The sequence below is a fragment of the Oncorhynchus keta genome, chromosome 34 (assembly GCF_023373465.1).
Source record: "Oncorhynchus keta strain PuntledgeMale-10-30-2019 chromosome 34, Oket_V2, whole genome shotgun sequence".
Lineage (NCBI taxonomy): Eukaryota > Metazoa > Chordata > Actinopteri > Salmoniformes > Salmonidae > Oncorhynchus > Oncorhynchus keta.
Window position 1 is genome coordinate 17,861,709 of NC_068454.1, and position 15,419 is coordinate 17,877,127.

The 15,419-nt window shown below is 45.3% G+C and overlaps 1 protein-coding gene across 1 annotated transcript in view; it reads left to right on the top strand.

Moving 5' to 3' along the window:
- The first annotated feature begins 3,121 nt into the window (after nt 1-3,121).
- LOC118379358 (NALCN channel auxiliary factor 1-like) overlaps nt 3,122-15,419 on the top strand; it is a 248,414-nt gene continuing 236,116 nt past the window's right edge. Inside the window, exon 1 of the mRNA XM_052493303.1 lies at nt 3,122-4,398. Within this exon, the coding sequence (XP_052349263.1) occupies nt 3,661-4,398 (738 nt within the window). The 5' untranslated portion in view covers nt 3,122-3,660. The remainder of the gene's footprint in view (nt 4,399-15,419) is intronic.

Below are 15,419 nucleotides of genomic sequence, written 5' to 3' on the forward strand. Positions count from 1 at the left end.
GAAAATAATACTTCACTTCACAGCCACTTCAAGAAGATATTTACTAAAATAGTCTGAGCATCAGGTTGGCACCTGAAACTGATCATTTGAATCTACAGTAGGCAGTTAAAAGCAGTAATTTTCAGCATTTTACCCACAATGCAATGCAATCTACAGCATTAATGCTGTAAAACACATTATTTGGGGCTATGGAAGTCAAGTGTGGGACACTTACTGATGTTGTTTTCTGTTAGAAACATTCACAGCCGAGGGAAGGAGCATGATTCGCTTTTGAAAAACTCTCCAATAAGAATTATTTCGTCTGAATCCACTGATTTGGTCTCTAATCTGCAGAATGTTTTTGTACCTCCCCTGCATGCTTGCGTTCAGTTTCACAAATATGTCCTTTACATAGGCAAGGAGACACATGTTCTTTATATTACAGAGAAAGTACATTCATTGTGAATGATAACAGTTCCTCTCTCAATGTGAAAAGTCTTTACAACACTCCCCCTCAAAAAGCAGCAAGCCTGTGAAACAGAACATCGTCATACTCTGATACCATGTCTCCACATAGTTCTGTGAACAGGTGCGCGCAGTGGATGAGGTTTAATGTAGTTTGCAATATAAGTTACCTTCTGCAGTATATTTCCCAGAGTTCTTTGCTCAGTTCTTTTTCCGACAGTTGCTCTCTGAGCATCATACAATGTGTCCATATGGCAGAGGCAGACACATTCATAACTAGAGTGTAGAACCGTCCCGCCATAGATTGAACCCCATCTGCGCAAAAGCCCACCATTTTATCCCATGAAATCTGCCTATCTTCAATGTAGTCACACACCACATATCCCATGAAATCTGCCTATCTTCAACGTAGTCACACACCACATATCCCATGAAATCTGCCTATCTTCAATGTAGTCACACACCACATATCCCATGAAATCTGCCTATCTTCAATGTAGTCACACACCACATATCCCATGAAATCTGCCTATCTTCAACGTTCCCATGAAATCTGCCTATCTTCAATGTAGTCACACACCACATATCCCATGAAATCTGCCTATCTTCAATGTAGTCACACACCACATATCCCATGAAATCTGCCTATCTTCAACGTAGTCACACACCACATATCCCATGAAATCTGCCTATCTTCAATGTAGTCACACACCACATATCCCATGAAATCTGCCTATCTTCAACGTAGTCACACACCACATATCCCATGAAATCTGCCTATCTTCAATGTAGTCACACACCACATATCCCATGAAATCTGCCTATCTTCAATGTAGTCACACACCACATATCCCATGAAATCTGCCTATCTTCAACGTAGTCACACACCACATATCCCATGAAATCTGCCTATCTTCAATGTAGTCACACACCACATATCCCATGAAATCTGCCTATCTTCAATGTAGTCACACACCACATATCCCATGAAATCTGCCTATCTTCAATGTAGTCACACACCACATATCCCATGAAATCTGCCTATCTTCAACGTAGTCACACACCACATATCCCATGAAATCTGCCTATCTTCAACGTAGTCACACACCACATATCCCATGAAATCTGCCTATCTTCAACGTAGTCAACACCACATATCCCATGAAATCTGCCTATCTTCAATGTAGTCACACACCACATATCCCATGAAATCTGCCTATCTTCAACGTAGTCACACACCACATATCCCATGAAATCTGCCTATCTTCAACGTAGTCACACACCACATATCCCATGAAATCTGCCTATCTTCAATGTAGTCACACACCACATATCCCATGAAATCTGCCTATCTTCAACGTAGTCACACACCACATATCCCACATCTGCCTATGAACATCTGCCTATCTTCAATGTAGTCACACACCACATATCCCATGAAATCTGCCTATCTTCAATGTAGTCACACACCACATATCCCATGAAATCTGCCTATCTTCAACGTAGTCACACACCACATATCCCATGAAATCTGCCTATCTTCAACGTAGTCACACACCACATATCCCATGTGGCGTTGAAGTCTCCAGACTCGTCTGACAGAACAATATGTCCTCGTGAATAACATCCCCAACAAGTATAGCAACAAAAGTCAATGCATGGGCATCTTGGCCCTCACAGCTAAAGTACATTTGGAGAGCATAAGGTGGGGAGTTTTAAGTCATTCAGTTCCTGTTGATTGCTAGCAGTAGCATACATTCTTAGTTGAACAGTGTCATGTGACAAAGGTATTGATATGAGTTTCTGTGCTTCTGCCTCTCAACACATTGTTTTCACCATATCAATTGCGGCCGGTAATATCAAAGTCTCTGCATTAGCGTGTGGTTTGACAGCGTACGGCGCCAAGCCATTCACTGTGGGAATGACTCAAGTGCAGCGGTCAGGTGCGCCTTTTCCCGTGATCTCAGGGTGCTGTCTGGTTGATTTTTTATTTTAGATCTGAAGATTTTTCATTTAGATTTTGAAAGTTAACCACATTACATGATCTTGGACACAAAGACGAAATTATAATGTAGCCTCAATTTTTTTATTAATTCATTAATTCTCATGCTACCGAATTTTCATATCAGGCGTCCCTAGTTTGGGAATGCTGCTTTACAGTGTACTTGATCCTAATAGCGCTTACCGTTTCCCCTAGTGTTTTTGAGGGTTTTGAAGGCATCTCCCGATATCCTCAGGACATGGATGGATATATGTCAATTTTCAATGTGAATCTTGAGCAACCTGGCTGGCTGCTGTCATTCATGGCATTGAAATAAAGTGGCACATAATTTTGGGGGGATCTTGCACCATAAATGTTTTGTTAAATGAAATGAACTCTTAAGAGAAATATTGTACAATGTACGTGTTTCTGCTCTATTTCTTCCCTATCTCTGAACTGCATCAGTGGCAACAGTGCTGACTATGCAGCCAATATGTTTTGCAACCCAACTGGTAACAGGTATCAGACCTCACATTTCATTCCTGTGCGTGTCCTGGGGTCCATAGCGGTGGGCTAGTGCCATTAACCGTCTGCATGTATCTATCTGTGTGTGTAATAAGTAGGCTGCTCCGCCACTGCGCAACGATTGCAGCTTTTGCAGCCATGGAGATGACGCAAACTGACCCAGCTCCCCCAAAAAGTGTTTTAACACGAACATGGTGGCAACTTTACCCAGGTCCAAGATGACTGTGGCCATCGGGAGAAAATATCCAAGGCATTCTGCCCAGAAACGGACTGGCAAGATCATCTGGCGTACAATCAAAAGGCTTTTGATTTCTCATAACTGAATCCGGGAAACAACAGTAGCACCGGCACCTTCATCAAGAGGCTCGAAACAACTGGTCTCTCTCTGCGCGCGAGCACAACCCCAGAGAGCAGAAGAGAGGGAGCGGAGCGCGAGGCATGCGGTTACAGAGAACGTGGTTTCCCCCCGGAGAGCCATGGAGAACCGGGATGCGGCAGCGCAAGGCTTAATCTGTGCGGGCGCCCTAATTGGATCGGAATAGCACACCGACGGGGTCGGGCGGGAGAGGGGAGCGCCCAGGACCGAAGGCGGAACGGCAGCCCACCGCTACCGAGGATAAATAACCCGAGTCCATCTCCCCAAGTCAATGAGTAGAGTGACAGAGGAGCCCCCGCGGTGGAGTCAGCCAGAGCTGCGCTTTTCCTAAAATATGACCAGGGGTGCTTGGATGTGTCGGCAGCAAGATGACGGTTTAAAAATCTGGTTTGCACCCCGAGAGAACGAGAAGCCATTTACCGAGTCGGAACGGGCCCAGAGATGGCGCCTGTCGCTGGCCTCTCTTCTCTTCATCACGGTCCTGCTCTCTGATCACTTGTGGTTCTGCGCCGAGGGCAAACTGACACGAACCCGAGACAAGTGGCAGGATAAGCAGCTCGCCTTTACAGACATGGCCGAGTACCTAAACTCGACTCACCACCACCACATCCCCTCCTCTGACTCCCGTTCCCCCCACAGCCGCATAATCAGAGAGCTAGATCTTATTTTTATAGGGAATTCTACCAAACCTCTATGGCAACTGGACATATGTCACCCGGACAGCCTGTCTAAAGACTGCTTCACTTTCACGGACGCAGAGCCCGTGTGCCTTGGCCTCTCCGGGGGCGGGGAGGAGGGTACACATTCGGCGAGCATGAATCTGAGCGATTTGTATCTTTCTTTTTGTAATTCCTACTCCCTTTTGGATTTGTTTAGCGGGTTTACGAGTCCGGACAATATAAACTGCAGCCTGGATGTAGCTGAGGGAGACACGCTGGGATGCAGCAAGTGTGTTCGCGCTTACCAGCGCTTTGACCGGCAAGCTCAGGAGGACTATCAGGAGTTTGAGCTGCTGGTTGAGAAATATGAGACGGATGAATACTCGGTCAGGACATGTATGGAAGAATGCAAGGTAGGATGTGAATGGATTGCAAATATCATCATAGCACTAGCTATTGTCTTTTTTCCCGCCTCAACACACTTATACGGGGTTGGATGGATTCCAAGTCGTCATGGTAACCGATATCAATCTCCATGTGGGAATGTATATATTTTTATTCCCAAAAACTTGCCTCTAGCCTTTCAAAGAGTTTGTGAGACGCATCACCCCACTTGTCTTCCCTACACTGTATGGGGGCTGTAATGTTTATCTTTGTGCAAGCACGAAAGAGTGGATGAGCACTTGTGGATTATTTTGATGCAGGAGTTAATTTGTAATGGTTGTTCTGTGTGGGATGGCCTAGAGAGAGTGAGAGAGAGAAAGAAAGAGAGGGGTACTCTCCATGGTTCTGAAAGTATAAGATGTTGAGCTCTCTCCCTCTCTCTCACACACACACACACACACACACACACACACACACACACACACACACACACACACACACACACACACACACACACACACACACACACACACACACACACACACACACACACACACACACACACACACACACACACACACACACACACACACGCACACAATTTATTGAAAGTTCCTGTAATTTTGCAAACCTAGTTAGGAGGATGTATTGGCCTATATGTACGTATCTTCTCCACTGTTTTGAAACATCCAGGCCTCAGTAGAGTGTGGTGTGGAGATGATCTGTTACCGTGTTGAAGGCTATCAGAGAAGAGGAGAGGAGAAGGCCTAGTGCCTAGTGCAGCCAGGGCTCGGAGGTGATAGCATTTCAATAACATTAAAAGCGCACCACTGATTTCTGTACCTAATCTACCGGAAGGCTTTTCCATTGTTCCTGGTTTGTTGTTGTTCCAATGACACTTCTCTCTGTAGCACAGAGCAGTGCACTGCTGCCTCAGTCGGTCAACACACTTCAACAAACAGGTCTCTCTGAGGGGAGAGTCCAGATTGTGTAAAGTTGTATTGCGTAACTGAAACGACCAAGATTTGCTAATAATGCACCATTGTGAAATAGATGACAGTATCCATCTCTCTCACACACACACACACATGCACGCAAGCACGCACACACGCATTTAATCGTAGGTGTCATTGGCAACGTATTGTAGCCCCAAATGTTATGTGTAGTCATAGTTGTGCTCGATCAAGTGTGGCACAGAAAGCAGCAATGCTACACAGGTTAGGGATCTCTCTCTCTCTCTCTCTCTCTCTCTCTCTCTCTCTCTCTCTCTCTCTCTCTCTCTCTCTCTCTCTCTCTCTCTCTCTCTCTGTGTGGTGGGATCTGGCCCAGCTGTGTGTCTGAATGGTGCTGAAATCTATAGAACCACGCCATATAGAACCACACCAGGCCACTCTTTGGTTAAAAACCTCCCGAAATAAGCAGCAACTGTCTTCCTGAATATAAACTGGCCACACTTCTCTTTTAGTCAATGTTGTGATAAAGTTTAGCGTGGCATTACTCAGGAAATGGCGCATTGAAATCACTATCACATGCGTGCTCCTGGTTCATATCTCTCATTCCAGTATGATCAGCTGAATGAGGGAGTATCTCTCATTCCAGTACAATCAGATGAATGAGGGAGTATCTCTCATTCCAGTACGATCAGATGAATGAGGGAGTATCTCTCATTCCAGTACGATCAGATGAATGAGGGAGTATCTCTCATTCCAGTACGATCAGATGAATGAGGGAGTATCTCTCATTCCAGTACGATCAGATGAATGAGGGAGTATCTCTCATTCCAGTACGATCAGATGAATGAGGGAGTATCTCTCATTCCAGTACGATCAGATGAATGAGGGAGTATCTCTCATTCCAGTACGATCAGATGAATGAGGGAGTATCTCTCATTCCAGTACGATCAGATGAATGAGGGAGTATCTCTCATTCCAGTACGATCAGATGAATGAGGGAGTATCTCTCATTCCAGTACGATCAGATGAATGAGGGAGTATCTCTCATTCCAGTACGATCAGATGAATGAGGGAGTATCTCTCATTCCAGTACGATCAGATGAATGAGGGAGTATCTCTCATTCCAGTATGATCAGATGACTAGCTGTTCATCTCTTATAAATTTCTGTAGAGATAAATCAGATTAAGCCCAAACTGTGTGACATAGTAGGGAGTTGTAGTTTTCAACAGGCCAATATTCTACATAGCTTAGAACATTTGATAATTATCTACAATAACCATAATCCATTGCACAATAGTGATTTTGTCAGACAGCATAGGCAGCAGCTCTATAGAGATGCATTGGAATTAATTAATAAAGTCTTCAAATAAAGCAAATATTTTATTAAAGTAATGTCAATAAATGATGGTTAATAAGTGCTAAGCAGTCATGGGACTTTATTTTGTGTTGTTACAGCATTCAACCCACATAATGCGTAGTGCATTCATTGAAAAAAAAAATATATAATTCTAAAAACGAAAACTGTGATTATTTTGTAATAATAATAATAATAATCCAACTGAAACCAAAAGTGTCTGTCCCAAATACATCCTGTGTTGCACTTTGTCTTCCCCCAGGATCTATCTTTGTATCACAGTAACACTTGTATTCATATAGGCACGAGTAATTTCACCATTTTCCTGTCTGTGTATGTTATTGAATCACCTTAAGTTTGCAACAGCGTCTATGCCTAGCATTAAGTATGTTTTTCTGGTGATAATGACAATGGTTTAGTTTAGTTCATTAGGATCCCCATTAGCTACTGCACATGCAGCATCTACTCTTCCTGAGATCTATATACAATGTACAAATACATGAAAAAGTACAGAACAGTTATAGGCAAGGACATTACATAAAACAATTGAAAAAATACGATAATAAAAAAAAAACAATGCATTGTTTTATATTCCTATTGGAAAGACACTAAGAGACAACACAAATACTATTTACACACTATTCATACATACAGTACATATTCATACATACAGTACATATTCATATTTATATATTCAGTACATATTCATATTCTTATATATAGGTCAATTGGTTCTTTAGAAAGAGGAGAGGCACTGTGATACAATATGTGTTGTTTTTTATCTGTTTTTTAAAGCTACACTTTTTTTGCTTGAGTAACCTCTGCTGTCAGAGCATTCCACAATGTCATGGCTCTACATAACTGATCTAAGCATTACATCTGTTTTTGGTTTGGGTACAGTGAAGAAACCCATAGTGGCGTGTCTGGTGGGAGTGTATGTAAATAGATTATACAAGTTGTTTGTCATTTTCATCACACAAATGTTTCTTAAAAAGACTAGCAGAGATGTATTGGTGGTGATAATGATAATGGTGATGATAGTGATGATGGTGAGAATGGTTGTTGATGATTATAATGATAATGATGAGGCTAATGATGGTGATGATGATAATAATGATGATAATGATGGTGATGATGATGATGGTGATGACGATAATGATGGTGATAATGATGATAATATTGATGGTGATGATAATAATGATGTTGACGATGATACTGATGGTGATAATGATGATAATGATGTTTCCGGTTCCGGGTTGGAGCGAGCGGTCGCATTCGCACTTCGCTCTGCAGGTTGTATAACTTTTTCATTACATTTCATTATAGTACAACGGTTGATTTGATTTGGCTAATCTTAGCAATTCTTCTTAGCTAGCCACATAGCCGTCCTTGTATCAGAGATAATTGCATAACTATTGTATTTCGTCGCCCTAACGTAGCCTTCACTGCTATTCGCCCAGGAGCTAGCAACGCTAGCTAACGCACACAGATTAGCATCACTGTAGTGCTATTCACTCAACTGAACGACTTGACTAGTCTAGTGTTAGCTAGCTACATAGCTGTCTTTGTTTCCAAGATAATTGTGTAGTTTAGTGTGTGTAGCCTTGGAGTGATTATCTTAATTCACTGAGGTTCGCTAGCCAGCTATTTGTCGTCCTTAACGTAGGAGACTCTGCTAGCTAGCCAACAGCTAACAGCTAACAGCTAGCCAACGTCTACTGTTTCGAATTCAACAACCCGGTCAGGTATTATCACATTTTCATTTCATTTCAATACAGTACAACGGTTTGATTTGTTTGATCGTAGCTAGCTACATAGCTAGCTACATAGCCGTCTTTGTTTCAAAGATAATTGTGTAGTCTAGAGCAATTTCCTAGGTTAGCTAGCCAGCTATTGTCGTTCTTTTAACGCAACGTAACGTAAACAACACTACTAGCTAGCCAGCTAGCCCCCGAATAGTACCACTGTAGAAACTATTACACTCAACGGAACGACTTGATTAGTGTAGTGTCAACAACGCAGCTACTGCCAGTTAGCCTACTTTAGCAGTACTGTATCTTTTTAATCATTTTAGTCAATAAGATTCTTGCTACGTAAGCTTAACTTTCTGAACATTCGAGACGTGTAGTCCACTTGTCATTCCAATCTCCTTGCATTAGCGTAGCCTTTTCTGTAGCCTGTCAACTATGTGTATGTCTATCCCTGTTCTCTCCTCTCTGCACAGACCATACAAACGCTCCACACCGCGTGGCCGCGACCACCCTAATCTGGTGGTCCCAGCGCGTACGACCCACGTGGAGTTCCAGGTCTCCGGTAGCCTCTGGAACTGCCGATCTGCGGCCAACAAGGCAGAGTTCATCTCAGCCTATGCCTCCCTCCAGTCCCTTGACTTCTTGGCACTGACGGAAACATGGATCACCACAGATAACACTGCTACTCCTACTGCTCTCTCCTCGTCCGCCCACGTGTTCTCGCACACCCCGAGAGCTTCTGGTCAGCGGGGTGGTGGCACCGGGATCCTCATCTCTCCCAAGTGGTCTTTCTCTCTTTCTCCCTTACCCATCTGTCTATCGCCTCCTTTGAATTCCATGCTGTCACAGTTACCAGCCCTTTCAAGCTTAACATCCTTATCATTTATCGCCCTCCAGGTTCCCTCGGAGAGTTCATCAATGAGCTTGATGCCTTGATAAGCTCCTTTCCTGAGGACGGCTCACCTCTCACAGTTCTGGACGACTTTAACCTCCCCACGTCTACCTTTGACTCATTCCTCTCTGCCTCCTTCTTTCCACTCCTCTCCTCTTTTGACCTCACCCTCTCACCTTCCCCCTACTCACAAGGCAGGCAATACGCTTGACCTCATCTTTACTAGATGCTGTTCTTCCACTAACCTCATTGCAACTCCCCTCCAAGTCTCCGACCACTACCTTGTATCCTTTTCCCTCTCGCTCTCATCCAACACTTCCCACACTGCCCCTACTCGGATGGTATCGCGCCGTCCCAACCTTCGCTCTCTCTCCCCCGCTACTCTCTCCTCTTCCATCCTATCATCTCTTCCCTCTGCTCAAACTTTCTCCAACCTATCTCCTGATTCTGCCTCCTCAACCCTCCTCTCCTCCCTTACTGCATCCTTTGACTCTCTATGTCCCCTATCCTCCAGGCCGGCTCGGTCCTCCCCTCCCGCTCCGTGGCTCGACGACTCATTGCGAGCTCACAGAACAGGGCTCCGGGCAGCCGAGCGGAAATGGAGAAAAACTCGCCTCCCTGCGGACCTGGCATCCTTTCACTCCCTCCTCTCTACATTTTCCTCCTCTGTCTCTGCTGCTAAAGCCACTTTCTACCATTCTAAATTCCAAGCATCTGCCTCTAACCCTAGGAAGCTCTTTGCCACCTTCTCCTCCCTCCTGAATCCTCCCCCCTCCTCCCTCTCTGCAGATGACTTCGTCAACCATTTTGAAAAGAAGGTCGACGACATCCGATCCTCGTTGCTAAGTCAAACGACACCGCTGGTTCTGCTCACACTGCCCTACCCTATGCTCTGACCTCTTTCTCCCCTCTCTCTCCAGATGAAATCTCGCGTCTTGTGACGGCCGGCCGCCCAACAACCTGCCCGCTTGACCCTATCCCCTCCTCTCTTCTCCAGACCATTTCCGGAGACCTTCTCCCTTACCTCACCTCGCTCATCAACTCATCCCTGACCGCTGGCTACGTCCCTCCCGTCTTCAAGAGAGCGAGAGTTGCACCCCTTCTGAAAAAACCTACACTCGATCCCTCCGATGTCAACAACTACAGACCAGTATCCCTTCTCTCTTTTCTCTCCAAAACTCTTGAGCGTGCCGTCCTTGGCCAGCTCTACCGCTATCTCTCTCAGAATGACCTTCTTGATCCAAATCAGTCAGGTTTCAAGACTAGTCATTCAACTGAGACTGCTCTTCTCTGTATCACGGAGGCGCTCCGCACTGCTAAAGCTAACTCTCTCTCCTCTGCTCTCATCCTTCTAGACCTATCGGCTGCCTTCGATACTGTGAACCATCAGATCCTCCTCTCCACCCTCTCCGAGTTGGGCATCTCCGGCGCGGCCCACGCTTGGATTGCGTCCTACCTGACAGGTCGCTCCTACCAGGTGGCATGGCGAGAATCTGTCTCCTCACCACGCGCTCTCACCACTGGTGTCCCCCAGGGCTCTGTTCTAGGCCCTCTCTTATTCTCGCTATACACCAAGTCACTTGGCTCTGTCATAACCTCACATGGTCTCTCCTATCATTGCTATGCAGACGACACACAATTAATCTTCTCCTTTCCCCCTTCTGATGACCAGGTGGCGAATCGCATCTCTGCATGTCTGGCAGACATATCAGTGTGGATGACGGATCACCACCTCAAGCTGAACCTCAGCAAGACGGAGCTCCTCTTCCTCCCGGGGAAGGACTGCCCGTTCCATGATCTCGCCATCACGGTTGACAACTCCATTGTGTCCTCCTCCCAGAGCGCTAAGAACCTTGGCGTGATCCTGGACAACACCCTGACGTTCTCAACTAACATCAAGGCGGTGTCCCGTTCCTGTAGGTTCATGCTCTACAACATCCGCAGAGTACGACCCTGCCTCACACAGGAAGCGGCGCAGGTCCTAATCCAGGCACTTGTCATCTCCCGTCTTGATTACTGCAACTCGCTGTTGGCTGGGCTCCCTGCCTGTGCCATTAAACCCCTACAACTCATCCAGAACGCCGCAGCCCGTCTGGTGTTCAACCTTCCCAAGTTCTCTCACGTCACCCCGCTCCTCCGCTCTCTCCACTGGCTTCCAGTTGAAGCTCGCATCCGCTACAAGACCATGGTGCTTGCCTACGGAGCTGTGAGGGGAACGGCACCTCAGTACCTCCAGGCTCTGATCAGGCCCTACACCCAAACAAGGGCACTGCGTTCATCCACCTCTGGCCTGCTCGCCTCCCTACCACTGAGGAAGTACAGTTCCCGCTCAGCCCAGTCAAAACTGTTCGCTGCTCTGGCCCCCCAATGGTGGAACAAACTCCCTCACGACGCCAGGACAGCGGAGTCAATCACCACCTTCCGGAGACACCTGAAACCCCACCTCTTCAAGGAATACCTAGGATAGGGTAAGTAAGGGTAAGTAATCCTTCTCACCCCCCTTCTCCCCCCCCAAAAAAAAGATTTAGATGCAAGTGGCTGTTCCACTGGATGTCATAAGGTGTATGCACCAATTTGTAAGTCGCTCTGGATAAGAGCGTCTGCTAAATGACTTAAATGTAAATGTAAATGTAAATGTATAATACTGATGGTGATAATGATGGCGATGATGATAATGATGGTGATCATGATGGTAATAATGATGGCGATAATGATGATGATAATGATGGCGATCATGATGGCGATGATGATAATGATGGTGATCATGATGGTGATAACGACAACGATGATGATAATGATGGTGATCATGATGATGATGATGATGGTGATCATGATGGTGATAACGATGATGATAATGATGGTGCTAATGATGGCGATGATGATAATGATGGCGATCATGATGGTAATAATGATGGTGATAATGATGATGATAATGATGGTGATCATGATGGTGATGATGATAATGATGGCGATCATGATGGTGATAACGATAATGATGGTGATCATGATGGTGATGATGATGATGATTGAGTCACCCTCCATGTCAGTGGTCTCCAACCCTGTTCCTGGAGAACTACGATCCTGTTGGTTTTCGCACCAACCCCAGTTGTAACTAACTTAGTTCAGTTTGTCAACCAGCTAATTATTAGAATCAGGTGTGGTAGATTCGGTTGGAGTGAAAACCTACAGGACGGTAGATCTCCAGGAACAGGGTTGGAGTGAAACCCTACAGGACGGTAGATCTCCAGGAACAGGGTTGGAGTGAACACCTACAGGACGGTAGATCTCCAGGAACAGGGTTGGAGTGAAAACCTACAGGACGGTAGATCTCCAGGAACAGGGTTGGAGTGAAAACCTACATGATGGTAGATCTCCAGGAGCAGGGTTGGAGTGAAAACCTACATGACGGTAGATCTCCAGGAACAGGGTTGGAGTGAAAACTTACAGAACGGTAGATCTACAGGAGCAGGGTTGGAGTTAAAACCTACAGGACGGTAGATCTCCAGGAACAGGGTAGGAGTGAAAACCTACAGGACGGTAGATCTCCAGGAGCAGGGTTGGAGTGAAAACCTACAGGACGGTAGATCTCCAGGAACAGGGTTGGAGTGAAAACCTACAGGACGGTAGATCTCCAGGAGCAGGGTTGGAGTGAAAACCTACAGGACGGTAGATCTCCAGGAACAGGGTTGGAGTGAAAACCTACAGGACGGTAGATCTCCAGGAACAGGGTTGGAGTGAAAACCTACAGGACGGTAGATCTCCAGGAACAGGGTTGGAGTGAAAACTTACAGAACGGTAGATCTCCAGGAGCAGGGTTGGAGTGAAAACCTACAGGACGGTAGATCTCCAGGAACAGGGTTGGAGTGAAAACCTACACAACGGTAGATCTTCAGGAACAGGGTTGGAGTGAAAACCTACAGGACGGTAGATCTCCAGGAACAGGGTTGGAGTTAAAACCTACAGGACGGTAGATCTCCAGGAGCAGGGTTGGAGTGAAAACCTACAGGACGGTAGATCTCCAGGAACAGGGTTGGAGAGCCCTGCTCTACTGTATACCCTGTAGTCTTCTTGACAGGCCAGTAAAACCTCAGTCAGTCTCATGTCAGTCTGAACAGGAACAGGATATGAAGTCTGTGTAAATGAGCTCAATGGCCTGTGTGATTATCTGTCAGCAGTAGAAATGGAGTTGACTTTGATTGACAGATATGCTAGGGATGCAGGGATGGAATGAGTGTGAAGAGAGAAAGAGAGAGAATCAAATCAAATCAAATAAAATAAAATTGTATTTGTCACATACACATGGTTAGCAGATGTTAATGCGAGTGTAGCAAAATGCTTGTGCTTCTAGTTCCGACAATGCAGTGATAACCAACAAGTAATCTAACTAACAATTCCAAAACTACTGTCTTATACACAGTGTAAGGGGATAAAGAATATGTACATAAGGATATATGAATGAGTGATGGTACAGGGCAGCATACAGTAGATGGTATCGAGTACAGTATATACATATGAGATGAGTATGTAGACAAAGTAAACAAAGTGGCATAGTTAAAGTGGCTAGTGATACATGTATTACATAAGGATGCAGTCGATGATATAGAGTACAGTATATACGTATGCATATGAGATGAATAATGTAGGGTAAGTAACATTATATAAGGTAGCATTGTTTAAAGTGGCTAGTGATATATTTACATAATTTCCCATCAATTCCCATTATTAAAGTGGCTGGAGTTGAGTCAGTGTGTTGGCAGCAGCCACTCAATGTTAGTGGTGGCTGTTTAACAGTCTGATGGCCTTGAGATAGAAGCTGTTTTTCAGTCTCTCGGTCCCAGCTTTGATGCACCTGTACTGACCTCGCCTTCTGGATGATAGCGGGGTGAACAGGCAGTGGCTCGGGTGGTTGATGTCCTTGATGATCTTTATGGCCTTCCTGTAACATCGGGTGGTGTAGGTGTCCTGGAGGGCAGGTAGTTTGCCCCCGGTGATGCGTTGTGCAGACCTCACTACCCTCTGGAGAGCCTTACGGTTGAGGGCGGAGCAGTTGCCGTACCAGGCGGTGATACAGCCTGCCAGGATGCTCTCGATTGTGCATCTGTAGAAGTTTGTGAGTGCTTTTGGTGACAAGCCGAATTTCTTCAGCCTCCTGAGGTTGAAGAGGCGCTGCTGCGCCTTCTTCACGACGCTGTCAGTGTGAGTGGACCAATTCAATTTGTCTGTGATGTGTATGCCGAGGAACTTAAAACTTGCTACCCTCTCCACTACTGTTCCATCGATGTGGATACCCCCCTATCCACATTATCCCTCTGCTGTTTCCTGAAGTCCCACAATCATCTCCTTAGTTTTGTTGACGTTGAGTGTGAGGTCATAGGTGTTTGCACCAATTTGTAAGTCGCTCTGGATAAGAGCGTCTGCTAAATGACTTAAATGTTATTTTCCTGACACCACACTCCGAGGGCCCTCACCTCCTCCCTGTAGGCCGTCTCGTCGAGAGAGTGTGTGTGTGTGTGTGTGTGTGTGTGTGTGTGTGTGTGTGTGTGTGTGTGTGTGTGTGTGTGTGTGTGTGTGTGTGTGTGTGTGTGTGTGTGTGTTTAAAGGCGGCCCGTCAGGGACACCTGTTGACAACATCAGGTGAAATTGGAGGACGTGCTATTCAAATAAATAATCGGAATATTAAACATTTATGAACATTTATGAACCCTATCTTATATTGGTTAAAAGCTTAAATTCTTGTTACTCTAACTGCATTGTCCAATTTACAAAAGGCTTTACAGCAAAAGCAGACCATGCGATTGTTTGAGGACTGCACCCCACTTCAACATATTTTTCAACCAGCACAGGCTTTATAAAATCACATATAGCGATTAAATAATCACTGTCTTTTTGAAAATCTTCCTCTGTTTGCAATCCCAAGGGTCCCAGCTACAATGTGCATGGGCATTTTGTTAGATAAAATCCTTCTTTATATCCCAAAAAGTCTGTTTAGTCGGCGCCAACGATTTCAGTAATCCACTCGTTGAACATGCAGACAAAGGAGTCCGAAAAGCTACTGCTACACTTCATCCAAACAAGTCAAACTACATTTCTTTTTAATCC